At 49.0% G+C, this 25149-nt stretch overlaps 1 protein-coding gene and 1 non-coding gene across 8 annotated transcripts in view; one reads left to right on the top strand and one right to left on the bottom strand.

Annotated features, from left to right (window-relative positions):
* The window catches only part of CPSF1 (cleavage and polyadenylation specific factor 1), an 88745-nt gene extending 71245 nt beyond the window's left edge, over positions 1-17500 (bottom strand). For all 7 annotated transcript variants that reach the window (XM_077189965.1, XM_077189960.1, XM_077189974.1 and 4 more), the window contains exons 1-4: positions 17433-17500; positions 13621-13797; positions 9698-9725; positions 774-907 (exon numbers count right to left, since the gene is read on the bottom strand). In XM_077189965.1, coding sequence (XP_077046080.1) covers positions 774-907; positions 9698-9725; positions 13621-13764 — 306 coding nt within the window. In that variant the 5' untranslated portion in view covers positions 13765-13797; positions 17433-17500. The remainder of the gene's footprint in view (positions 1-773; positions 908-9697; positions 9726-13620; positions 13798-17432) is intronic.
* Positions 17501-24513: 7013 nt separating this feature from the next.
* Positions 24514-24586, top strand: TRNAR-CCG (transfer RNA arginine (anticodon CCG)). Its single transcript has one exon. It is a non-coding gene; the product is annotated as a tRNA-Arg (tRNA).
* The last annotated feature ends 563 nt before the right edge of the window (positions 24587-25149 follow it).

Here is a 25149-nt window from a genome sequence, read left to right on the forward strand (position 1 = left end):
ATATTTTTCAGATTTCTTTAGGATGTTTTGGAGGATTTTCAGTGGGATTTTTTTAGGATTTTTATAGGATATTTTTCTGATTTCTATAGGATTTTTATGGGATTTTTTTTAGGATATTTTTATGATTTCTGTAGGATTTTTGGTGGGATTTTTTGTGGGATTTTTTTAGGATTTTTGTAGGATTTTTTAGGATATTTTTCAGATTTCTGTAGGATTTTTTGCAGGATTTTTTATGGGATTTTTGCAGGATTTTTTATAGGATTTTTTTCCAGGATATTTTTCAGATTTCTGTAGGATTTTTTTTAGGACATTTTTCAGATTTCTGTAGGATTTTTTGTGGGATTTTTTTAGGACATTTTTCTGATTTCTGTAGGATTTTTATAGGATTTTTTTCCAGGACATTTTTCAGATTTCTGTAGGATTTTTATGGGATTTTTTTCAGGACATTTTTCAGATTTCTGTAGGATTTTTTGGAGGATTTTCAGTGGGATTTTTATAGAATTTTTTTAAGGATATTTTTCAGATTTCTGTAGGATTTTTTGTAGGATTTTTGCAGGATTTTTTATGGGATTTTTGTAGAATTTTTTTCAGGGTTTTCTGATGGGACATCTTTCAGATTTCTGTAGGATTTTTGTAGGATTTTTTTCAGATTTCTGTAGGATTTTTTGGAGGATTTTCAGTGGGATTTTTTTAGCATTTTTATAGGATTTTTTTAGGACATTTTTCAGATTTTTTTGGATTTTTTGTACCATTCCCCCCCCTGTTCCCCCTACCTTGGCATCCTTGAAGCTGAGCAGCAGCGCGTCCCTCTTGGCCCCTGCCAGCTGCACGCTGGCCATGGACATCACGTTCCCAAAGAAGGAGAAGGAGGCCACCAGCTCCAGCTTCTCCCGCTGCACTTTGCCCTCTGGGAGAAAAAATAAACTTTTGGGGTTTTTTTTTGGGGATTTTTGGGGTTTTTGAGGATTTTTTCAGGTTCTTTTGGGGTTTTTTTCAGGTTGTTTTGCAGTTTTTTGGGGGTCTTTTCAGGTTTTTTTCGGGTTTCTTTGGGATTTTTTGGGGTTTTTTTTCAGGTTTTTTTGCAGTTTTTGGGGTTTTTTTTGGGTTTTTGGGTTTTTTTTGGGGTTTTTTTCATTTTTTCCAGTTTTTTGGGGTTTTTTCGGGTTTTTTTTGGATTTTTTATTTTGGGGGATTTTTTTGGGGTTTTTTTGGGCTGTTTTTCGGGTTTTTTTGGGGGTTTTTGGGGATTTTTGGGATTTTGGGGGTTTTTTGGGGTTTTTTTTGGGGTTTTTTTCCAGTTTTTTGGGGTTTTTTTTGGGGTTTTTTTGGGATTTTTTGGGATTTTTTTCCCAGTTTTTTGGGGTTTTTTTTTCGGGTTTTTTGGGGGTTTTTTGGGGTTTTTTTGGGTTTTTTGGGGGGTTTTTTGGGTTTTTTTTTGGGATTTTTTTGGGGTTTTTTGGGGGGTTTTTTGGGGTTTTTTGGGGGGTTTTTTGGGGTTTTTTGGGGTTTTTTTTTTTGGGTTTTTTCCAGTTTTTTGGGGGGGTTTTTTTTTCGGGTTTTTTTCGGGTTTTTTTCAGGTCTTTTTCCATTTTTTTGGGGGGTTTTTTGGGGATTTTTTGGGTTTTTTGGGGGGTTTTTTGGGATTTTTTTGGGGATTTTTTTGGGATTTTTTGGGGGTTATTTTCGGGTTTTTTGGGGGTTTTTTCAGGTTTTTTGGGGGTTTTTTTCGGGGTTTTTTTCGGGTTTTTTGGGGCTTTTTGGGGTTGTTTTTGGGGTTTTTTGGGGGTTTTTTTCAGGTTTTTTTGGGGTTTCTTTCAGGTTTTTTGGGGTTTTTTGGGGGGGTTTTTTCAGGTTTTTCTGGGGGATTTTTTTGGGATTTTTTCGGGTTTTTTTGGGGGTTTTTTTGGGGTTTTTTTGGGGTTTTTTTGGGATTTTTTTGGGATTTTTTGGGGTTTTTTTCAGGTTTTTTTGCAGTTTTTTGGGGGTTTTTTTTGGGGTTTTTTTGGGGTTTTTTGGGGGGTTTTTTCTGAGTTTTTTTGCAGTTTTTTCGGGTTTTTTTCAGGGTTTTTTTTGGGTTTTTTTGCAGCTTTTTGGGGGTTTTTTTCGGGTTTTCTTGGGGTTTTTTCGGGTTTTTTTGGGGGTTTTTTCCAGTTTTTTTCCAGTTTTTTGGGGTTTTTTTTTGGGGTTTTTTGGGTTTTTTGGGGGGTTTTTTTCGGGTTTTTTTCCAGTTTTTTTGGGGTTTTTTGGGGATTTTTTGGGGATTTTTTGGGGGTTTTTTTCGGGTTTTTTTCCAGTTTTTTGGGGGTTTTTTTGGGGGTTTTTTTCAGGTTTTTTTGGGGTTTTTTTTCGGGTTTTTCCCCAGTTTTTTGGGGGTTTTTTGGGATTTTTTGGGGATTTTTTGGGGTTTTTTTTTCGGGTTTTTTTGGGGTTTTTTGGGGGTTTTTTTGCAGTTTTTTTGGGGGTTTTTTCGGGGTTTTTTTTGGGTTTTTTGGGGTTTTTTCGGGTTTTTTTCAGGTTTTTTTTTGGGTTTTTTTCCAGTTTTTTGGGGGTTTTTTTCCAGTTTTTTGGGGGTTTTTTTGGGTTTTTTTCAGGTTTTTTTCCAGTTTTTTGGGGTTTTTTTTCGGGTTTTTTTGGGGTTTTTTGGGGGTTTTTTTGCAGTTTTTTGGGGTTTTTTTGGGTTTTTTACGGGTTTTTTTTGGTTTTTTTTGGGTTTTTTTTGGGGTTTTCTGGGTTTTTTTGGGGGTTTTTTGGGGTTTTTTTTGGGGTTTTTTTGGATTTTTTTGGGGTTTTTTTGGGGTTTTTTCGGGTTTTTTTTCAGTTTTTTGGGGATTTTTTTGGTTTTTTTTCGGGTTTTTGGGGGTTTTTTTTGGGTTTTTTTCGGGTTTTTGGGGATTTTGTTTTGGTTTTTTTTTTCATTTTTTTCCAGTTTTTTGGGGGTTTTTTCAGGTTTTTTTGGGATTTTTTGGGGTTTTTTGGGGATTTTTTGGGGGTTTTTTGGGGATTTATTGGGGATTTTTTTAGGGTTTTTTTTGGGGTTTTTTGGGGGTTTTTTTGGGTTTTTTTTCAGGTTTTTTCGGGGTTTTTTCGGGGTTTTTTTTTGGGATTTTTTTCGGGTTTTTTTGCAGTTTTTTGGGGGTTTTTTGGGTTTTTTTTGGGGCATTTTTTTGGATTTTTTGGGGGGTTTTTTCGTGTTTTTTTGGGGTTTTTTTTCCAGTTTTTTCCAGTTTTTTTCCAGTTTTTTGGGGGTTTTTTTGGGATTTTTTGGGGTTTTTTTGGGGTTTTTTGGGGGTTTTTTTTTGGGTTTTTTTTTCAGTTTTTTCGGAGTTTTTTCGGGTTTTTTTCGGGTTTTTTTTCCAGTTTTTGGGGGGTTTTTTTTTGGATTTTTTTGGGATTTTTTGGGGGTTTTTTTTCGGGTTTTTTTGGGGTGTTTTTTCGGGTTTTTTTGGGGGATTTTTTTGGGATTTTTTCGGGTTTTTTTGGGGTTTTTTGGGGTTTTTTTGGGGTTTTTTGGGGTTTTTTTGGGGTTTTTTGGGCTTTTTTTCGGGTTTTTTGCAGGTTTTTGGGGCTTTTTTTGGGTTTTTTTCGGGTTTTTTTCCAGTTTTTTGGGGGTTTTTTTGGATTTTTCGGGGTTTTTTTGTTTTTTTTTTTTTTATTTTTTTGGGGGTTTTTGGGGATTTTTTGGGGGGTTCTTTGGGTTTTTTCGGGGTTTTTTTCGGGTTTTTTTCGGGTTTTTTCCCAGTTTTTTGGGGGTTTTTGGGGTTTCTTTGGGATTTTTTGGGAATTTTTTGGGGTTTTTTTTCGGGTTTTTTGGGGTTTTTTTAGGGATTTTTTGGACGTTCTTTTTTGGGTTTTTTTGAAGTTTTTTTTTTGGGGTTTTTTTGGGGTTTTTTTCGGGTTTTTTTCGGTTTTTTTTGCAGTTTTTTGGGTTTTTTACGGGTTTTTCTGGGGTTTTTTTCGGGTTTTTTTCGGGGTTCTTTTGGGGGTTTTTTGGGGGTTTTTTCTGGGGTTTTTTCAGGTTTTTTCCCAGTTTTTTGGGGGTTTTTTTGGGATTTTTTTGGGATTTTTTGGGGGTTTTTTTCAGTTTTTTTGGGGTTTTTTCGGGTTTTTTTTCAGTTTTTTTGGGGGTTTTTTGGGGTTTTTTTGGGGTTTTTCCGGGTTTTTTGGGGGTTTTTTGGGGTTTTTTGGGGGTTTTTTCCAGTTTTTTTGGGGTTCTTTTTGGGATTTTTTGGGGGTTTTTTGGGGTTTTTTTGGGGTTTTTTCGGGTTTTTTTCCAGTTTCTTGGGGGTTTTTTGGGGATTTTTAGAGGGTTTTTTGGGGTTTTTTGGGGTTTTTTTGGGATTTTTTGGGGGGGTTTTTTTTGGGATTTTTTGGGGGTTTTTTGGGGGGTTTTTTGCAGGTTTTTTGGGGGTTTTTTGGGGGTTTTTTTGGGTTTTTTTGCAGTTTTTTTGGGTTTTTTACGGGTTTTTTTGCAGTTTTTTGGGGATTTTTTGGAGTTTTTTTCGGGTTTTTTCCAGGTTTTTTTCGGGTTTTTTCCCGGTTTTTTGGGGGTTTTTTTGGGGGTTTTTTGGGATTTTTTTGGGGGTTTTTTTCGGGTTTTTTGGGGGGTTTTTTTGGGTTTTTTGGGATTTTTTTGGGTTTTTTTCGGGGGTTTTTTGGGGGGGTTTTTTCGGGTTTTTTTTGGGTTTTTTGGGGTTTTTTCGGGTTTTTTTGCAGTTTTTTTCGGGGTTTTTTCGGGTTTTTTTGGGGTTTTTTGGGGGTTTTTTCCAGTTTTTTTCCAGTTTTTTGGGGTTTTTTTTGGGGTTTTTTCGGGTTTTTTTCGGGTTTTTTTCCAGTTTTTTGGGGGTTTTTTTGGGATTTTTTTGGGGTTTTTTGGGGACTTTTTCAGGTTTTTTTGGGATTTTTTTGGGGTTTTTTGGGGGCTTTTTCAGGTTTTTTTGGGATTTTTTTGCGGTTTTTTGGGGGCTTTTTCAGGTTTTTTTGGGGTTTTTTTCGGGTTTTTTTGGGGTTTTTTTTCCAGTTTTTTGGGGGTTTTTTTGGGGTTTTTTTGGGATTTTTTGGGGATTTTTTTGGGTTTTTTTTCGGGTTTTTTGGGGTTTTTTTTCGGGGTTTTTTTTTGGGGGGGTTTTTTGGGGATTTTTTGGGATTTTTTTGGGTTTTTTTCGGGTTTTTTGGGGTTTTTTTCGGGGTTTTTTGGGGTTTTTGGGGGTTTTTTTTGGTTTTTTTTTTGGTTTTTTTTTCCAGTTTTTTTCCAATTTTTGGGGTTTTTTTGGGGATTTTTTTGGGGATTTTTTGGGGGTTTTTTTCGGGTTTTTTGGAGGTTTTTTGGGGATTTTTTTGGGGTTTTTTTCGGGGTTCTTTTCGGGGTTCTTTTCGGGTTTTTTTGCGGTTTTTTGGGGATTTTTTGGGGTTTTTTTGGGGTTTTTTTTGGGTTTTTTTGGGGTTTTTTTTTGGGGTTTTTTTTCCAGTTTTTTTCCAGTTTTTTGGGGGTTTTTTGGGATTTTTTGGGGTTTTTTTTGGGGTTTTTTTGGGGGTTTTTTGGGGTTTTTTTCGGGTTTTTTTGGGGTTTTTTGGGGTTTTTTTCGGGTTTTTTTTGGGTTTTTTTCCAGTTTTTTGGGGGTTTTTTTGGGGTTTTTTTGGGATTTTTCGGGGGGTTTTTTTGGGTTTTTTTCGGGGTTTTTTTTTGGGTTTTTTTCCAGTTTTTTGGGGGTTTTTTTGGGGTTTTTTACGGGGTTTTTTGGGTTTTTTTCGGGTTTTTTTCGGGTTTTTTTGGGGTTTTTTGGGGTTTTTTGGGTTTTTTTGGGGATTTTTTTGGGGGTTTTTGGGGATTTTTTGGGGGGTTTTTTGGGGTTTTTTGGGGTTTTTTCGGGTTTTTTCACAGTTTTTTGGGGGTTTTTTTGGGGTTTCTTTGGGATTTTTTGGGGATTTTTTTGGGGTTTTTTTTTGGGTTTTTTGGGGGGTTTTTTCGGGATTTTTTGGGGTTTTTTTGGGGGGTTTTTTTGCAGTTTTTTTTTGGGGGGTTTTTTTTTGGTTTTTTTTTGGGTTTTTTGGGGTTTTTTTCGGTTTTTTTGGGGGTTTTTTTGGGGGGTTTTTTCGGGTTTTTTGGGGGTTTTTTGGGGTTTTTTTGGGGTTTTTTTCGGGTTTTTTTCGAGTTTTTTGGGGGATTTTTTGGGGATTTTTTGGGGGTTTTTTTCGGGTTTTTTGGGGGTTTTTTTCGGGTTTTTTTGGGGTTTTTTGGGGATTTTTTGGGGATTTTTTTGGGGATTTTTGGGGGGGTTTTTTGGGGTTTTTTTCAGGTTTTTTTGGGGTTTCCTCAAAATTCTGCCCGCCCCAAAATTGAGAATTTCAACACTGGGGGGAGTTTTGGGGTTGGGGTTTTTGGTGGTTGGGGATATTTGGTGGGGTTTGTGCTCAATTAGAGTGGAGTGGAATTAATTGGGTGATTCAGCATTGATTGGGAGGGAATTGGGGGAAATGCCAGGGATAGGGGGGGTTTGGGAATGGGGGAATGGCTCAAAAAGGGGGAAAATGAACCCAAAAAGGGGATAAATGATCCCAAAAATGGGGAAATGAACCCAAAAATGGGGAAATCAACCCAAAAAGGGGGAAATGATCCCAAAAAGGGGAGAAATGATCCCAAAAATGGGGAAAATCAACCCAAAAAGGGGGAAATGAACCCAAAAATGGGGAAATGAACCCAAAAAGGGGGAAATGACCCCAAAAAGGGGAGAAATGAACCAAAAAAGGGGGAAATGAACCCAAAAATGGGGAAAATCAACCCAAAAATGGGGAAATGAACCCAAAAAGGGGGAAATGAACCCAAAAAGGGGGAAATGAACCCAAAAAAGGGGAAATGATCCCAAAAATGGGGAAATGAACCCAAAAATGGGGAAATCAACCCAAAAATGGGGAAAATCAACCCAGAAAGGGGAGAAATGAACCCAAAAAGGGAGAAATGAACCCAAAAGGGAAGAAATTGTCCCAAAAAGGGGAGAAATGAACTCAAAAAGGGAGAAATGAACCCAAAAAGGGGAGAAATGAACCCAAAAATGGGGAAATGAACCCAGAAAGGGGGAAATGATCCCAAAAATGGGGAAATCAACCCAAAAAAGGGGGAAATCAACCCAAAAATGGGAGAAATGAACCCAAAAAGGGAGAAATGAACCCAAAAATGGGGAAATGAACCCAAAAAGGGGAAAATGATCCCAAAAATGGGGAAATGAACCCAAAAATGGGGAAATCAACCCAAAAAGGGGAAAATCAACCCAAAAATGGGGAAATGAACCCAAAAATGGGAAAATCAACCCAAAAATGGGGAAATCAACCCAAAAATGGGGAAATGAACCCAAAAAAGGGGGAAATGAACCCAAAAAAGGGGGAAATGATCCCAAAAATGGGGAAATGAACCCAAAAATGGGGAAATGAACCCAAAAATGGGGAAATGAACCCAAAAAGGGAGAAATGATCCCAAAAAAGGAGAAATGAACCCAAAAACGGGGAAATGAACCCAAAAAGGGAGAAATGATCCCAAAAAAGGAGAAATGAACCCAAAAACGGGGAAATGAACCCAAAAAGGGAGAAATGATCCCAAAAAGGGGGAAATGAACCCAAAAAATGGAGGGAATCAGCCTAAAAATGGGGATAATCAACCCAAAAAGGGGAGAAATTGTCCCAAAAAGGGAGGAAATCAGCCCAAAAAGGGAGAAATCACCCTAAGAATGGGGAAAATCAACCCAAAAATAAGGAAATCTGCCCAAAAAGGGAAATTGTCCAAAAAAGGGGGAAATGAACCTAAAAAGGGGAGAAATGATCCCAAAAAGGGGAGAAATGAACCCAAAAAGGGGAGAAATGAACCCAAAAATGGAGGGAATCGACCTGAAAATGGAGGGAAATCAACCCAAAAAGGGAAAAAAAATGTCCCAAAAAGGGAAGAAATCACAATAAAAATGGGGAAAATCACCCCAAAAAAAGGGGGAAATCAACCCAAAAAATGGAGAGAATCAGCCTAAAAATGGGGAAAATCAGCCCAAAAAGGGGAGAAATTGTCCCAAAAAGGGAGGAAATCACCTAAAAATGGGAAAAATCAGCCCAAAAATGGAAATTGTCCCAAAAAGGGGGAAATCAACCCAAAAAATGGAGGGAATCAGCCTAAAAATGGGGAAAATCAGCCCAAGAAGGGAAATGGTCCCAAAAGGGGGGGAAATGACCCTAAAAATGGGGGGAAATCAGCCCAAAATTGGAGGAAATCGCTTCAAACATGAGAGAATGATCCAAAAAGGGAGGAAATCACCCCAAAAATGGGATCAGCCCCAAAAAAGGGGGAAATTTACCTGAAAAAGGAGGAAATCACCCCAAAAAATGAGAGAATTATTAAAGAAAAAAGAGAAAGTCACCCCAAAAATGAGAGAATCATCCAAAAAGTGAAGGAAATTGCCCCAAAAAGGAGAAAATTACCCCAAAAATGAGAGAATTTTCCAAAAAGTGAGGAAATCACCCAAAAAAAGAGAGCAGAATCAGCCCCAAAAGGCAGGAAATGGCTCCAAAATCCCCAAATCTCCCCAAATCCCCAAAATTCCCAAATCCCCCCCAAAATTCCCAAATCCCCCCAAAATTCCCAAATCCCCCGAAAGTTCCCAAATCCCCCAAAATCCCCAAATCCCCCAAAATTCCCAAATCTCCCAAAATCCCCCAAATTTCCCAAATGCTCCCAAAATCCCCAAATCCCCCAAATCCCCCAAATGCCCCCAAATCTCCCAAATCCCCCAAAATCCCAAAATCCCCCAAATCCCCAAACCCCCAAAATCCCCAAATCCCCCAAAATCCCCCAAAGTTCCCAAATTTCCCAAATCCTTCCAAAATCCCCAAATCCCCCCAAAATTCCCAAATCCCCCCAAATCCCCAAATCCCCCCAAAATTCCCAAAATCCCCAAAATCCCCAAAATCCTCCCAAAATCAACAAATCCCCCAAAATCCCCAAAACCCCCAAATCCCCAAATTCCCAAAAAATTCCCAAATCCCCCCCAAAATTCCCAAAATCCCCAAGTCCCCCAAATCCCCCCAAAATCCCCAAATCCTCCCCAAATCCCCAAAATCCTCCCAAAATCAACAAATCCCCCAAAATCCCCCAAATTTCCCAAATCCCCCCAAAGTTCCCAAATCCCCCAAAATCCCCAAATGCCCCCAAATCCCCAAATTCCCCAAAATCCCCAAATCCCCCCAAAATCCCCAAATTCCCCAAATCCCCCCCAAAATCCCCAAATTCCCCAAAATCCCCAAATCCCCAAAATCCCCAAATCCCCCCAAATCCCCCAAATTCCCAAAATTCCCCAAAGTTCCTAAAACCCCCAAATCCCCAAATTCCCAAAAAATCCCCAAATTCCCCCCAAAATTCCCAAAATCCCCAAGTCCCCCAAATCCCCCCAAAATCCCCAAATCCCCAAAATTCCCAAATCCTCCCCAAATCCCCCAAAATCCCCAAACCCCCGAAATCCCCCAAAATCAACAAATCCCCCAAAATCCCCCAAATTTCCCAAATCCCCCCAAAATCCCCCAAAATCCCCAAATCTCCCAAAATTCCCAAATCCCCCAAAATCCCCAAAATCCCCAAATCCCCAAATTTCCCAAATCCCCCAAAGTCTTCAAATTCCCCCAAAATCCCCAAAATCCCCAAAATCCCCAAATCCCCACTGAGGGCACTCACCCCCATTTCTGTCGCTTTTTCCTGGGGCCTGTGAGGGAAAAATGAAATGGAAACAATGAGAGAAAAATGGGAAAAATGGGGAAAAATGGGGAAAAATGGGGGAAATGGGGAAAATGGGAAAATGGGGAAAATGGGGGAAATGGGGGAAAATGGGGAAAATGGGGGAAAAGGGGAAATGGGAAAAAGGGGAATTAGGGGAAAAGTGGGAAATTGAAAAAAAAAGGAAAAAGGGGGGAAATGGGAAAAATGGGGAAAAAGGGGACATGGGAAAAAAAGGGGGGGAATGGGAGAAAAGGGGAAAAGGAGGGAAAATGGGGGAAAAAGGGGAAATGGGAAAAAAGGGAAAAAAGGGGGAAAGGGAAAAAAGGGGGAAAAGGGGAAAAAATGGAAAAATGGGGAAAAGGGGAAAAAGGGAAAAATATAAAAGAGGGGGGAAAAGGGGAAAGAGGGAAAAGAGGGGAAATGGGAAAAGGGGGAAAAAGGGAAAATGGGGAAATGGGAAAAAAGGGGGAAAATGGGAAATGGGAAAAAGATAAAAGAGGGGGAAAGGGAAAAAAGGGGAAAGAGGGAAAAGGGGGGAAAAGGGGGGAAAGGGAAAAGAGGGGGGAAAGGGGCAGAAATGGGAAAAAGGGGGAAAAAAGGGAAAAGAGGGGGGAAAATTGGAAAAAAGGGGAAAAGGGGGAAAAGAGGGAAAAAGGGAAAAAAGGGAAAAAAGGGGGAAAATGGGGAAATGGGGAAAAAGGGAAAAAAGGGGGAATGGGGAAAAGGGGGGAAATTGGGAAAACAGGGAAAAGAGGGGGGGAAATGGGAAAAAAGGGGAAAATGGGAAAAAGGGGAAAATGGGGGAAATGGGAAAAGGGGGAAAAGGAGGAAAAGGAGGAAAAGAGGGGGGAAAAGGGGAAAAATTGGGAAAAAGGGGGAAAAAGGGGAAAAAGAGGAAAAGAGGGAAAAGGGGGAAAAAAGGGGGGAAATTGGGGAAAAGGGGAAATTGGGGAAAAAGGGGGGAAAAGGGGGAAAAGAAAAAGGAGAGGAAAAGGAGAGAAAAAGGGGAAAATGGGGAGAAAAAGGGGCACAAAAGGGGAAAAAGGCAAAAAATGGGAAAAAAGGGAAAAGGGGGGATAATGGGGTAAAAGTGAAATTTGGGGGGAAAAGGGGAATTGGGGGAATTGGGAGGAAAAGGGGAAATTGGGGAGTTATTTTGTGGGGCAGTTTTGGGGTCACTTTTGGGGCTTGTTTGGCTTGGGTTTTTGGGGGTTTTTGGGTGTTTTTCTGTCAGAATCAGTTTTTTGGGGTTTTTTGGGGGGTTTTTCTATCAGAATCAGTTTTTTGGGGTCTTTTGGGTGTTTTTCTGTCAGAATCAGTTTTTGGGGTTTTTTGGGGGTTTTTTGGGGTTTTTGGGGTGTTTTTCTGTCAGAATCAGTTTTTTGGGGTTTTTTGGGTGTTTTTTTGGGTGTTTTTCTGTCAGAATCAGTTTTTGGGGTTTTTGGGGGGTTTTTTGGGTGTTTTTCTGTCAGAATCAGTTTTTTGGGGTTTTTTGGGGGTTTTTTGGGTGTTTTTCTGTCAGAATCAGTATTTTGGGGTTTTTTGGAGTTTTTTGGGTGTTTTTCTGTCAGAATCAGTTTTTTGGGGTTTTTTGGGGGTTTTTTGGGTGTTTTTCTGTCAGAATCAGTTTTTTGGGGTTTTTTGGGTGTTTTTCTGTCAGAATCAGTTTTTTGGGGGGTCAGTTTTGGTGGTCATTTTTGGAGAATTTTTGGGGGTTTTTTTGTGGGGGGGTTTCATTGCTGAGGGTTCATTTTGAGGGTTCATTTCTGAGGATTCATTTTGAGGGTTCAATTTTGAGGGCTCATTTCTGAGGTTCATTTTTGAGGTTCATTTCTCAGGGCTCATTTTGAGGGTTTCATTTCTGAGGGTTCATTTTGAGGGTTCATTTTTCAGGTTCATTTTGAGGGTTCATTTTGAGGCTTCATTTCTGAGGCTTCATTATGAGGGCTCATTTTTCCCATTTATTTTTAAGGGTTCATTTTGAGGGTTCATTTCTGAGGGTTCATTTCTGAAGGTTCATTTTTAGGGTTCCTTTTTGAGAGTTAATATTTGAGGGCTCATTTCTGAGGGTTCCTTTTTGAGGGTTCATTTTTGAGGGTTCATTTTGAGGGTTCATTTTAAGGGTTCATTTTTCAGGTTCCTTTTGAAGGTTCCTTTCTGAGGGTTCATTTCTGAGGGCTCATTTTTCAGGTTCATTTCTGAGGGTTCATTTTGAGGATTAATATTTGAGGGTCCATTTCTGAGGGTTCATTTCTGAGAGTTCATTTTGAGGGCTCATTTTGAGGGTCCATTTTTGAGGGTTCCTTTTTGAGGCTCCTTTTGAGAGTTCATATTTGAGGTCTCATTTTTCAGGTTCATTTTAAGGGTTCATTTTTGAGGGTTCATTTCTGAGGATTCATATTTGAGGGTTCATTATGAGGGTTCATTTTGAGGGTTCATTTTTCAGGTTCATTTCTGAGGGCTCATTTTGAGGTTTCATTTTGAGGGTTTATTTTGAGGTTCATTTTGAGGGTCCAGTTCTGAGGGTTTGTTTTTTAAGGTTCCTTTTTGAGGGTTCATTTTGAGGGCTCATTTCTGAGGGTCCATTTTTCAGGTTCATTTTTCAGGTTCATTTTGAGGGTCCATTTCTGAGGGCTCATTTTAAGGGTTCCTTTTTGAGGGCTCATTTTGAGGGTCCATCTTTGAGGTTCATTTTTCAGGTTCATTTTGAGGGTCCAGTTCTGAGGGTTCATTTTGAGGGTCCATTTTTGAGGGCTCATTTCTGAGGGTTCATTTCCAGGGCTCATTTTTCAGGTTCATTTCTGAGGGCTCATTTTTAGGGTTCCTTTTTGAAATTCCTTTTTGAGAGTTAATATTTGAGGGCTCATTTTGAGGGCTCATTTTGAGGTTCCTTTTTGAGGGCTCATATTTGAGGGCTCATTTTGAGGGCTCATTTTGAGGATTAATATTTGAGGGCTCATTTTAAGGGTTCATTTTGAGGATTAATATTTGAGGGCTCATTTTGAGAGTTCATTTTTCAGGCTCATTTTGAGGGTTCATTACTGAGGGTCCATTTCTGAGCGTTCATTTCTGAGAGTTCATTTTGAAGGTTCATTTTGAGGCTTCTTTATGAGAGTTCATATTTGAGGGCTCATTTTTGAAGGTTCATTATGAGGGCTCATTTTGAGGGTTAATATTTGAGGGTTCATTTTTCAGGTTCATTTTAAGGGTTCCTTTTTGAGGGCTCATTTTGAGGGTTAATATCTGAGGGTTCATTTTTCAGGTTCATTTTGCAGGTCCATTTTAAGGGTTCCTTTTTGAGGGCTCATTTTGAGGGTTAATATCTGAGGGTTAATATCTGAGGGTTAATATCTGAGGGTCCATTTCTGAGGGTTCCTTTTTGAGGGTTCATTTTTGAGGTTCATTTTTCAGGTCCATTTTTCAGGTTCATTTTTCAGGTTCATTTTTCAGGTCCATTTTAAGGGTTCATTTTTCAGGTTCATTTTTCAGGTCCATTTTTCAGGTTCATTATGAGGGTTCATTTTTCAGGTTCATTTTTCAGGTTCATTTTAAGGGTTCCTTTCTGAGGGCTCATTTTGAGGGTTAATATTTTTCAGGTCCATTTTTCAGGTTCATTTTTCAGGTTCATTTTTCAGGTCCATTGTTCAGGTTCATTCTGAGGGTTCATTTTGAGGGTTAATATTTGAGGGTCCATTTCTGAGGACTCATTTTTGAGGTTCCTTTTTGAGGGCTCATTTTGAGGGTTAATATTTGAGGGCTCATTTTTCAGGTTCATTTTTCGGGTTCCTTTTTGAGGGCTCATTTTGAGGGTTAATATCTGAGGGTCCATTTCTGAGGACTCATTTTAAGGGTTCATTTTAAGGTTGATTTTGCAGGCTCACCTCAGGCTCGTGGTTGAGCCGATACACGAAGAGCTGCGAGGTCCCAGCCACCACCAGGTTCCTCTCGGCCGCAGAGAAGAAATGGCAATAAAGGGAAAACTCCAGCCCTGTGGGAGGGTGGCTCTGCTTGTACACGGCGTACATGGCCCCAAAAACAGCCCAAATCCACCTGGGGGGCTGGGAGAGAGAGAAATGGGGTGAGAAATGGGGATTGGGGGGAGAAATGGGGAAAAAATGGGGAATTGGGGGGAGAAATGGGGATTGGGGGGAGAAATAGGGAAAAAATGGGGAATTGGGGGGAGAAATGGGGAAAAAATGGGGAATTGGGGGGAGAAATGGGGAAAAAATGGGGAATTGGGGTGAGAAATGGGGAAAAAATGGGGAGAGAAATGGGAATATGGGGGGAGAAATGGGGAATTGGGGGGAGAAATGGGGAAAAAATGGGGAGAGAAATGGGGAATTGGGGGGAGAAATGGGGATTGGGGGGAGAAATGGGGAAAAAATGGGGGAGAAATGGGGAATTGGGGGGAGAAATGGGGAAAAATGGGGGAGAAATGGGGAAAAAATGGGGAATTGGGGTGAGAAATGGGGAAAAATGGGGAATTGGGGGGAGAAATGGGGAATTGGGGTGAGAAATGGGGAATTGGGGTGAGAAATGGGGAATTGGGGTGAGAAATGGGAATTGGGGGGAGAAATGGGAATTGGGGGGAGAAATGGGAATTGGGGTGAGAAATGGGGAATTGGGGTGAGAAATGGGGAATTGGGGTGAGAAATGGGGAATTGGGGTGAGAAATGGGAATTGGGGTGAGAAATGGGAATTGGGGGGAGAAATGGGAATTGGGGGGAGAAATGGGAATTGGGGTGAGAAATGGGAATTGGGGGGAGAAATGGGAATTGGGGTGAGAAATGGGAATTGGGGTGAGAAATGGGGAATTGGGGAAAAATGGGAACACCCAAAATTTCCCCTCAGGCTTCTCAGCTATTCCCTGCAATGATCCCTAACACCTCACCCCCAATTTCCCTTCAGGGAGCCCCGAAATTTCTCCTCAGACCCCTCAAACCTCCCCCCTCAGTCCCCCCCATATTCCCCTCACAGACCCCCCCCCAATTTCCCCCTCAGACCCCTCAAACCCCTCAACCCAAATTAACCCCATGAACCCCAAAGAGCCCCCGAATTTCCCCTCAGACTCCCCAAAGTAACCCCCAAACCTCCCCTCTCAGTCCCCCCATTTTCCCCTCAGGAACCCCCCCAAAACTCTCCTCAGACCCCCCCAAAGGATTCCTAAAATCTCTCTCCTCAGTTTCCCCCCATTTTCCCCTCATGCACCCCCCAAATTCCCCCCCAGACCCCTCACAGGACACTCCCCAATTCCCCCCTCAGTCTCCCCTATTTCCTCCTCATGCACCCCCAAAGTTCCCCCTCAGACCTCTCAGAACACCCCAAATCTCATCCCCATGGATCCCTCAACACCCTCAAAGTGTCCCCCAAAATTTCCCCCCTCAGTTTTCCCCCATTTTCCGCTCACAGACCCCCCAATTTCCCCCTCAGACCCCTCGAAACCTCTCAATCCAAATTAACCCCATGAACCCCAAAGAGCCCCCAAATTTCCCCTCAGACCCCCCCAAAGGAACCCCCCAAACCTCCCCTCTCAGTCCCCCCATTTTCCCCTCAGGGACCCTCCCAAAACCTTCACAGACCCCCCCAAAGGATTCCTAAAATCTCCTCCCTCAGTCCCCCCCATTTCCCCCTCATGGACCCCCAAATTCCCCCTCAGACCCCTCACGGGACCCTCCCCATTTTCCCCCCTCAGTCTCCCCTATTTCCTCCTCATGCACCCCCAAAATTTCCCCTCAGACCTCTCAGAACGCCCCAAATCTCATCCCCATGGATCCCTCAACACCCTCAAAGTGTCCCCCAAACTTCTTCCTCTCAGTCTCCCCCATTTTCCCCTCACAGATCTCCCAAATTTTCCCTCCACCACCCCAAAGGACCCCTCAAACCTTCCCCCTCAGTCCCTTTCATTGCTTTCTCATGCACCCCCAAAATCTCTCCTCAGATACCCCCAAAAGATGCCTCCAACCTTCCTCCTCAGTCCCCCCCATTTCCCCCTCACAAAATCCCCCCATTTCCCCTCAGACCCCCTCAAATCTCATCCCCATGGATCCCTCAACACCCTCAAAATGTCCCCCAAACTCTTACCCCTCAGTTTCCCCCCATTTTCCCCTCATGCACTTCCCAAAATTTCCCCTCAAAGCCCTCACAGGACCCTCCCCATTTCCCCCCTCAGTTTTCCCCCATTTTCCGCTCACAGACCCCCCCCAAATTTCCCCTCAGACCCCTCAAAACCCCTCAACCCAAATTAACCCCATGAACCCCAAAGAGCCCCAAATTTCCCCTCAGACCCCCCAAAGTAACCCCCCAAAGCTCCCCTCTCACTGCCCCCCATTTTCCCCTCAGGGACCCCCCCAAAACTCTCCTCAGACCCCCCCAAAGGATTCCTAAAATCTCCCCCCTCAGTTCCCCCCATTTTCCCCTCATGGACCCCCAAATTCCCCCTCAGACCCCTCACGGGACCCTCCCCATTTTCCCCCCTCAGTTTCCCCCAATTTCCTCCTCATGCACCCCCAAGATTTCTCCTCAGACCTCTCAGAACACCCCAAATCTCATCCCCATGGATCCCTCAACACCCTCAAAGTGTCCCCCCAAAATTTCCCCCCTCAGTTTCCCCCCATTTTCCCCTCACAGACCCCTCAAATTCCCCCTCAGAACCCCCCAAAGGACCCCTCAAATCTCCCCCCAAAGCTGCCCCCTCAGTCCCCCTCATTTTCCCCTCACAGACCCCCCAAAAGTCTCCTCAGACCTCCCCAAAGGATTCCTAAAATCTCCTCCCTCATCCCTCCATTTTCCCCTCATACACCCCCAAAATTTCCCCTATTTCCCCTCATAGACCCCTCAAATTCCCCCTCAGACCCCTCACAGGACCCTCCCCATTTCCTTCTTCAGTCCCCCCCATTTTCCCCTCACAGACCCCCCCAAATTTCCCCTCAGACAGCCCCAAAGGACCCCTCAAATCTCCCCCAAAGCTGCTCCCTCAGTCCCCCCCATTTCCCCCTCATGGACCCCCCAAATTCCCCCTCAGACCCCTCACGGGACCCTCCCCATTTTCCCCCCTCAGTTCCCCCCAATTTCCTCCTCATGCACCCCCAAAATTTCCCCTCAGACCTCTCAGAACACCCCAAATCTCATCCCCATGGATCCCTCAACACCATCAAAGTGTCCCCCAAACTTTTCCCCCTCATTTTCTCCTCACGGACCCCCAAAACTCCGCTCAGACCCCTCACAGGACCCTCCCCATTTCCTCCCCTCAGCCTCCCCCATTTCTCCCTCACAGACCCCCCAAATTTCCCCTCAGACCCCCCCCAAAAGTTCCCGCTCAGTCCCCCCCACGGACGCCCCAAATTTCCCTCAGACCTCCCCATTTTCCCCCTCACGGACGCCCTAAAACTCCCCTCAGATCCCTCAAACTTACCCCAAAGGAACCCCTATTTCCCCCTCACAGACCCCCCTAAATTTCCCCTCACGGACCCCCCAAATTTTCCCTCAACCCCGCCCCCCCTCCCCCAAAGCATCCCTAAAGCCTTCCCCCTCATTCCCCCCATTTTCCCCTCACGGGCCCGCTAAAACTCCCCTCAGTCGCCTCAGCCACCCCATCTCCCTTCACCGCCCCCTGCATTCCTCAGTCCCCCTCAAACGCCCCCAAAAACCCCCTCAAAATCCCCAAAATCCACCAAAATTCGCGCCCCATCCTCACCGTTCCCACGCGGGCCCGTCCCGCTCCCGCCGCTCCCGCCGCCACCACAGAGATGCCGGAAGTGGGGCCGGAAGCGGCTCTAGAGCGGCGCTCCTGAGGCCACTCTGGCCGCTCCCGCACCGACCATAGAGACGCGGGGTCCTCCAGCGGAACCGGGGACCCCCGGGGAACCCCCCCGAAACCGCACCGACCCTCTGGGGGGATTTGGGGGAAATTTGTGGGTATTTGGGGGTCCTGGACACTCCAAAAAGGGGCTGGACCCCATGGGGAGGGGCTGGAGGGAGTCAGGACCCCGCAAAAAGGGCTGGACCCCCATAGGGACCCTATAGCCCCCCCAAAAGGGGGCTGCACCCCAGATCCTCCCAGTCACTCCCAGTTCCTTCCAGTGCTCCCAGTATCCTCCCAGTACCCCCAGTGCCCTCCCAGTACATCCCAGTATCCCCCCAGTACCTCCCAGTCCATTCCCAGTCCACTCCCAGTTCCCTCCCAGTCCCTCCCAGTTCATTCCCAGTCCCTCCCAGTCCATTCCCAGTGCCCCACCCCAGATCCAGGACTCCAGTTCCATTTCCACCTTTATTGCCCCATTGCCCCCCCCCCCGGGGGGGGTCTGGGGGTGCCCCCAGCTGGCCCCAGATGTGCCCAGGTATGTTCCACGTCCATCCAGGTGTGCCCAGGTGCTGTTTCAGGTGTGTTCCAGCTGTGCCCAGGTGTGTTCCAGCTGTGCCCAGGTGCACCCAGGTGCTGATCCAGGCACTGAGCCTGGTGCTGGGCAGGGTCTTGGGGGGCATCCCCAGGTGTGTTCCAGGTCCATCCAGGTGTGTCCAGGTGTGCTCCAATTGTGTCCACGTGTGTCCAGGTGTGTCCAAGTGCTGCTCCAGATGTGTCCAGCTGTATCCAGGTGTGTCCCAGGTGCATTCAGGTGGGTCCAGGTGTGTTCAGGTGCTGGTCCAGGTGTGTCCAGCTGCTGTTTCAGGTGTGTCCAATTGCGTCCATGTATGTTTCAGGCCCGTCCAGGTGTGTCCAGGTGTGTGTGGGTGTGTCCAGGTGTGTCCAGCTGTGTGGGGGTGTGTCCAGCTGTGTTTGGGTGTGTGTGGGTGTGTCCAGGTGCAGCCAGGTCTGTCCAGGTGCGTCCAGGTGTGTTCCAGGTGTGTCCAGATGTGTCCAGGTGTGTTCCAGGTGTGTCAGTGCTCGTCCCCCTGCTCGTTCAGGGCCAGCAGCAGCAGCAGCGCCCACCCCCCGAGCAGCCCCGCACTCTGCAGCCCCAGCAGCGCCCAGGGGCTGGGGGAGCGCATGGACAGCATGGCCGGGACCTGGGGGACACCTGAGAGTCACCTGGGGCACCTGAGTGACACCTGGGGACACCTGAGAGTCACCTGAGTGACACCTGGGGACACCTGAGAGTCACCTGGGGCACCTGAGTGACACCTGGGGACACCTGAGGACACCTGAGAGTCACCTGGGGTACCTGAGTGACACCTGGGGACACCTGAGAGTCACCTGAGTGACACCTGGGGACACCTGAGAGTCACCTGGGGCACCTGAGTGACACCTGGGGACACCTGGGGACACCTGAGAGTCACCTGAGGTACCTGAGAGTCACCTGAGGCACCTGAGAGTCACCTGGGGGACACCTGAGAGTCACCTGGGGTACCTGAGTGACACCTGGGGACACCTGGGGACACCTGAGTGACACCTGGGGTACCTGAGTGTCACCTGAGGGTCACCTGAGGCAACCTGAGAGTCACCTGGGGACACCTGAGAGTCACCTGGGGTACCTGAGTGACACCTGGGGACACCTGAGAGTCACGTGGGGACACCTGAGATACCTGACAGTCACCTGTGATACCTGAGGGTCACCTGAGAGTCACCTGGGGACACCTGAGAGTCACCTGAGTGACACCTGGGGCACCTGAGTGACACCTGGGGACACCTGGGGACACCTGAGAGTCACCTGGGGCACCTGAGTGACACCTGGGGACACCTGAGGACACCTGAGAGTCACCTGGGGTACCTGAGTGACACCTGGGGACACCTGAGAGTCACCTGAGTGACACCTGGGGACACCTGAGAGTCACCTGGGGTACCTGAGTGACACCTGGGGACACCTGGGGACACCTGAGAGTCACCTGAGGTACCTGAGAGTCACCTGAGGCACCTGAGAGTCACCTGGGGTACCTGAGTGACACCTGGGGACACCTGAGATACCTGAGAGTCACCTGGGGACACCTGAGAGTCACCTGGGGCACCTGAGTGACACCTGGGGACACCTGAGGGTCGCCTGAGATACCTGAGTGACACCTGGGGACACCTGAGGGTCACCTGAGGGTCACTTGAGAGTCACCTGGGGCACCTGAGTGACACCTGGGGACACCTGAGTGACACCTGGGGACACCTGAGATACCTGACAGTCACCTGTGATACCTGAGGGGCACCTGAGTGACACCTGGGGACACCTGAGGCACCTGAGAGTCATCTGGGGACACCTGAGAGTCACCTGAGGGTCATCTGAGTGTCACCTGGGGCACCTGAGGGGCACCTGAGTGTCACCTGGGGCACCTGAGAGTCACCTGAGATACCTGAGTGGCACCTAAGAGTCACCTGAGAGTCACCTGGGGACACCCAGGTGGGACAGCTGCAGGAACCCACAAGCACCAGCGGGACACCTGAGAGTCACCCCACTGTCCCCAATGTCCCCAATGTCCCTCACCATGTGGCACAGCGCCAGGTGCAGCAGGAAGCCCCAATGTCCCCAATGTCCCCAGTGTCCCCAATCCCCCCGATGTCCCCGATGTCCCCAATGTCCCCGATGTCCCTCACCATGTGGCACAGGGCCAGGTGCAGCAGGAAGCCCCAATGTCCCCAATGTCCCCCATGTCCCCAATCCCCCTGAGTGTCCCCAATGTCCCCCATGTCCCTCACCATGTGGCACAGCACCCGGGGCAGCAGGAAGCCCCAATGTCCCCAATGTCCCCAATCCCCCTGAGTGTCCCCAATGTCCCCAGTGTCCCCAGGGTCCCTCACCATGTGGCACAGCGCCAGGTGCAGCAGGAACCCCAATGTCCCCAATGTCCCCAATGTTCCCAATCCCCCTGAGTGTCCCCAATGTCCCCAATGTCCCCAATGGTCCCCGATGTCCCCAACGTCCCTCACCATGTGGCACAGCGCCACAGGTGCAGCAGGAACCCCAATGTCCCCAATGTCCCCAATGTCCCCAATCCCCCGAGTGTCCCCAATGGTCTCCGATGTCCCCAGTGTCCCTCACCATGTGGCACAGCGCCAGGTGCAGCAGGAAGCCCCAATGTCCCCGATGTCCCCGATGTCCCCAATGTCCCCAATGTCCCCAATCCCCCTGAGTGTCCCCGATGTCCCCAATCCCCCCGATGTCCCCGATGTCCCCCAATGTCCCCGTGTCCCTCACCATGTGGCACAGCGCCAGGTGCAGCAGAAAGCCCCAGTGTCCCCAGTGTCCCCAGTGTCCCCGATGTCCCCAATCCCCCCGATGTCCCCGATGTCCCCGATGTCCCCAATGTCCCTCACCATGTGGCACAGCGCCAGGTGCAGCAGGAAGCCCCAATGTCCCCAGTGTCCCCAGTGTCCCCGATGTCCCCAATCCCCCCGATGTCCCCGATGTCCCCAATGTCCCTCACCATGTGGCACAGCGCCAGGTGCAGCAGGAAGCCCCCGCCCAGGGCCGCGAGCCAGGTGCGGGCGGCGGGGGCGGCCCCCAGGGCCAGCCCGGCCACCACCCCCGGCACCACCGGCAGCGCCGCGGCCGCCGCCAGGGCCACCGTGCGCCGAGTGCCCAGCCCCGACTGCGACAGCACCAGCGCGTCACCTGCGGGGACAGCGACACTGAGAGCTGGCCCCAAACACGGGCACAGCGCCAGGTGTCACCTGCGGGGACAGCGACACTGAGAGCTGGCCCCAAACACGGGCACAGCGCCAGGTGTCACCTGCGGGGACAGCGACACTGAGAGCTGGCCCCAAACACGGGCACAGCGCCAGGTGTCACCTGCGGGGACAGCGACACTGAGAGCTGGCCCCAAACACGGGACAGCGCCAGGTGTCACCTGCGGGGACAGCGACACTGAGAGCTGGCCCCAAACACGGGACAGCGCCAGGTGTCACCTGCGGGGACAGCGACACTGAGAGCTGGCCCCAAACACGGGACAGCACCAGGTGTCACCTGCGGGGACAGCGACACTGAGAGCTGGCCCAAACACGGGACAGCGCCAGGTGTCACCTGCGGGGACAGCGACACTGAGAGCTGGCCCCAAACACGGGCATAGCGACAGCGAGAGCTGGCCCCAAACACGGGGACAGCGACAGTGAGAAATGTCACCAAACACGGGGACAGCGACACTGAGAGCTGGCCCCAAACACGGGACAGGTGTCACCTGCGGGGACAGCGCCAGTGAGAACTGTCCCCAAACACGGGGACAGCCGCCCTCAGAACTGTCCCCAAACACGGGACAGCGCCAGGTGTCACCTGCGGGGTCAGTGACACTGAGACCCCCCCCCCCGCCTCCCCGCAGCTCCTAGGACAAGCCCCGCCCCCTTTCCCGAGGTCCCGCCCCCACCGCAACCCCGGGCTTGTGTTGCTCGGGGAAAGCCCCGCCCCTCGCATAAAGCCACGCCCAATCACCAGAACACCGCCCAATTCCCGGAACTCCGCCCCCTCCAGAGGCCCCGCCCCCTCCCAGAGACCCCGCCCCTTACTGAGCGCCCACGGCAGCTCGTGCAGCGCCAGCCCCGCCCCCAACAGCCATAGCCCCGCCCCTCCCCGAGGCCCCGCCCCTTCTGAGCGCGCGGGGCAGCTCGTGCGGGGCCAGCCCCACTCCATTCCCATAACCCCGCCCCCATGCCCATAACCCCGCCCCATGCCCATAACCCCGCCCCTATACCCATAACCCCGCCCCTATACCCATAACCCCGCCCCTCCTCGAGGCCCCGCCCCTTACTGAGCGCGCGGGGCAGCTCGTGCAGGGCCAGCCCCGCCCCCGCGGCGGCCCCGGCGCTGCCGGAAGCGGCGAAGGCGGAGCCGAGCGCGAGCCCGTCCGCCAGGCGGTGAACGGCGCCCCCTGCCGACAGCAACAGCGCCTGCGCGCGGCCGGAGCCTGCGGCCGACACACGGACACACAGACAGACACCGGACAGACAGACACGGGATAGACACCGGGTAGACAGACACCGGATAGACACCCGATAGACACGGGACAGATACACAGACACGGGACAGACACCGGATAGACAGACAGACACACACGGGACAGACAGACACGGGACAGACACCAGATAGACAGACACGGGACAGGCAGACACACAGACAGACAGACAGACAGACACGGGACAGGCAGACACACAGACAGACACGGGATAGACAGACAGACAGACAGACAGACACCGGATAGACAGACACACAGACAGACACCGGACAGACAGACACGGGACAGGCAGACAGACAGACAGACACGGGATAGACACCCGGCAGGCAGACACGGGATAGACAGGCAGACACACAGACAGACACGGGACAGACAGGCAGACACACAGACAGACACGGGATAGACAGGCAGGCAGACAGACACCCGATAGACAGACACCCGATAGACAGACAGACAGACAGACACGGGACAGGCAGACACACAGACAGACACGGGATAGACAGGCAGACAGACAGACACACAGACACGGGACAGACACGGGATAGACACCGGGTAGACCGGGACAGACACGAGACAGACAGACAGACAGACACAGAACAGACATGGGATAGACACCCGATAGACACCCGATAGACACACAGACAAACAGACAGGGGACAGACACCGGATAGACAGACACGGGACAGGCAGACACACAGACAGACACGGGATAGACACAGGATACATCGGGAGAGATAGGCACGGGACGGACAGACAGACACGGGACACACGGACACGGAATGGACACGGGATACACCGGGAGAGACAGACAGACACCAGACAGACAGACAGACACAGGATACACCGGGACAGACAGACACAGGACAGACAGACAGACATGAGACAGACACAGAGAGAGAGGGAGAGAGAGACAGGGGTCAGCACAGGGCACCCACGGGACACCCGGGGACACCTGGGGACGCTCCTGTGTCACCTGGGGACACCCGGGGACCCCCCAGGTCACTCACAGGGACACCTGAGGTCACTGGGGCCACCCCCAGGAACCTCTGGACACCCCCGTGTTCCCCCCATGTCCCCCCATATCCCCTCAGTGTCCCCCAACATCCCAAATGTCCCCAATATCCCCCCAATGTCCCCACAATGTCCCCCCAATGTCCCTCCCCGTGTCCCCCTGTCCTCCCAAATGTCCTCAATGTCCCTTCAATGTCCCCTCTAATGTCCCCCCATGTCCCCCCGTATGCCGTCTGTCCCCCCCATGTCCCCCCATATCCCGTCTGTCCCCCCCATGTCCCCCCGTGTCCCCCTGTGCCCCCCAATATTCCCGATGTTCCCAATGTCCCCTCAATGTCCCCCCCCGTGTCCCCCCGTGTCCTCTCTGTCCCCCAATGTCCCCCAATGTCCCCCAATGTCCCCCAATGTCCCCAATATCCCCTCAATGTCCCCCCCGTGTCCTCTCCGCCTCTGTCCCCTCAATGTCCCCCCCGTGTTCCCTCAATGTCCTTCAATGTCCCCAATGCTCCCCAATATCCCCAATGTCCCCCCGTGTCCCCCTGTGTCCCCCCAATGTCCCCAGTATCCCCCCAATGTCCCCTCAATGTCCCCCCCCGTGTCCCTCCCCTTGTCCCCCAATGTCCCCCCAATGTCCCCCCCGTGTCCCCCCCGTGTCTCCCCAATGTCCTCAATGTCATCAATGTCCCCAATGCCCCCAATATCCCCCCAATGTCCCCCTGTGCCTCCCCAATGTCCCCTCAATGTCCCCCCCCGTGTCCCTCCCCTTGTCCCCCCAATGTCCCCAATCCCCCCCGTGTCCCCCCCGTGTCCCCCCAATGTCCCCAATCCCCCCCAATGTCCCCCCCGTGTCCCCGCTGTCCCCGGGAGCGCCCCCAGGTGGCGCCCGGCGCCGCGGGCCCGCGCCCGGCCCAGTGGCCTAATGGACAAGGCATCAGCCTCCGGAGCTGGGGATTGTGGGTTCGAGTCCCACCTGGGTCGGCATCGCCCCCTTTTACCGGGGGGATCGGGGGGGAGAATTTGGGGAGCTTCGGTGGGGGGGTTTGAGGAGTTTTGGGAGGGAATTTGGAACGTTTTGGGACAGAGTTTGGAACGTTTTGGGGGATTTGAGGAGTTTTGGGGGGAATTTGGGACGTGTTGGGGGGATTTGTGGAGTTTTGGGGGGAGAATTTGCAGAGTTTTGGGGGGAGAGTTTGGAGGGTCTGGGGGGGACTTGAGGAGTTTTGGGGTAGAGTTTGGGGAATTTGAGTTTATGGGGGGATTTGAGCAGTTTCAGGGAGGGATTTGGGGAGTTTCGGGGGGAATTTGAGGAGGTTTGGGGGGATTTGGGGAGTTTTGGGGGGATTCGAGGAGTTTTGGGAGGGAATTTGGAGGATTTGTGGGGGGATTTGGGGAGTTTTAGGGCAGAATTTGGGGGAATTTTTGGGGGGGATTTGTGGGATTTTGGGGCAGAATTTGGGGAGTTTTGGGTGAATTCGGGGCCGTACCGTGATTGGTCAGTTCCTGCGTGCTCTGGGCGGGGTCAGGGGTGGGGTCTCCATCCT

This window comes from Agelaius phoeniceus, chromosome 1 (assembly GCF_051311805.1).
Source record: "Agelaius phoeniceus isolate bAgePho1 chromosome 1, bAgePho1.hap1, whole genome shotgun sequence".
NCBI classification, from domain to species: Eukaryota; Metazoa; Chordata; class Aves; order Passeriformes; family Icteridae; genus Agelaius; species Agelaius phoeniceus.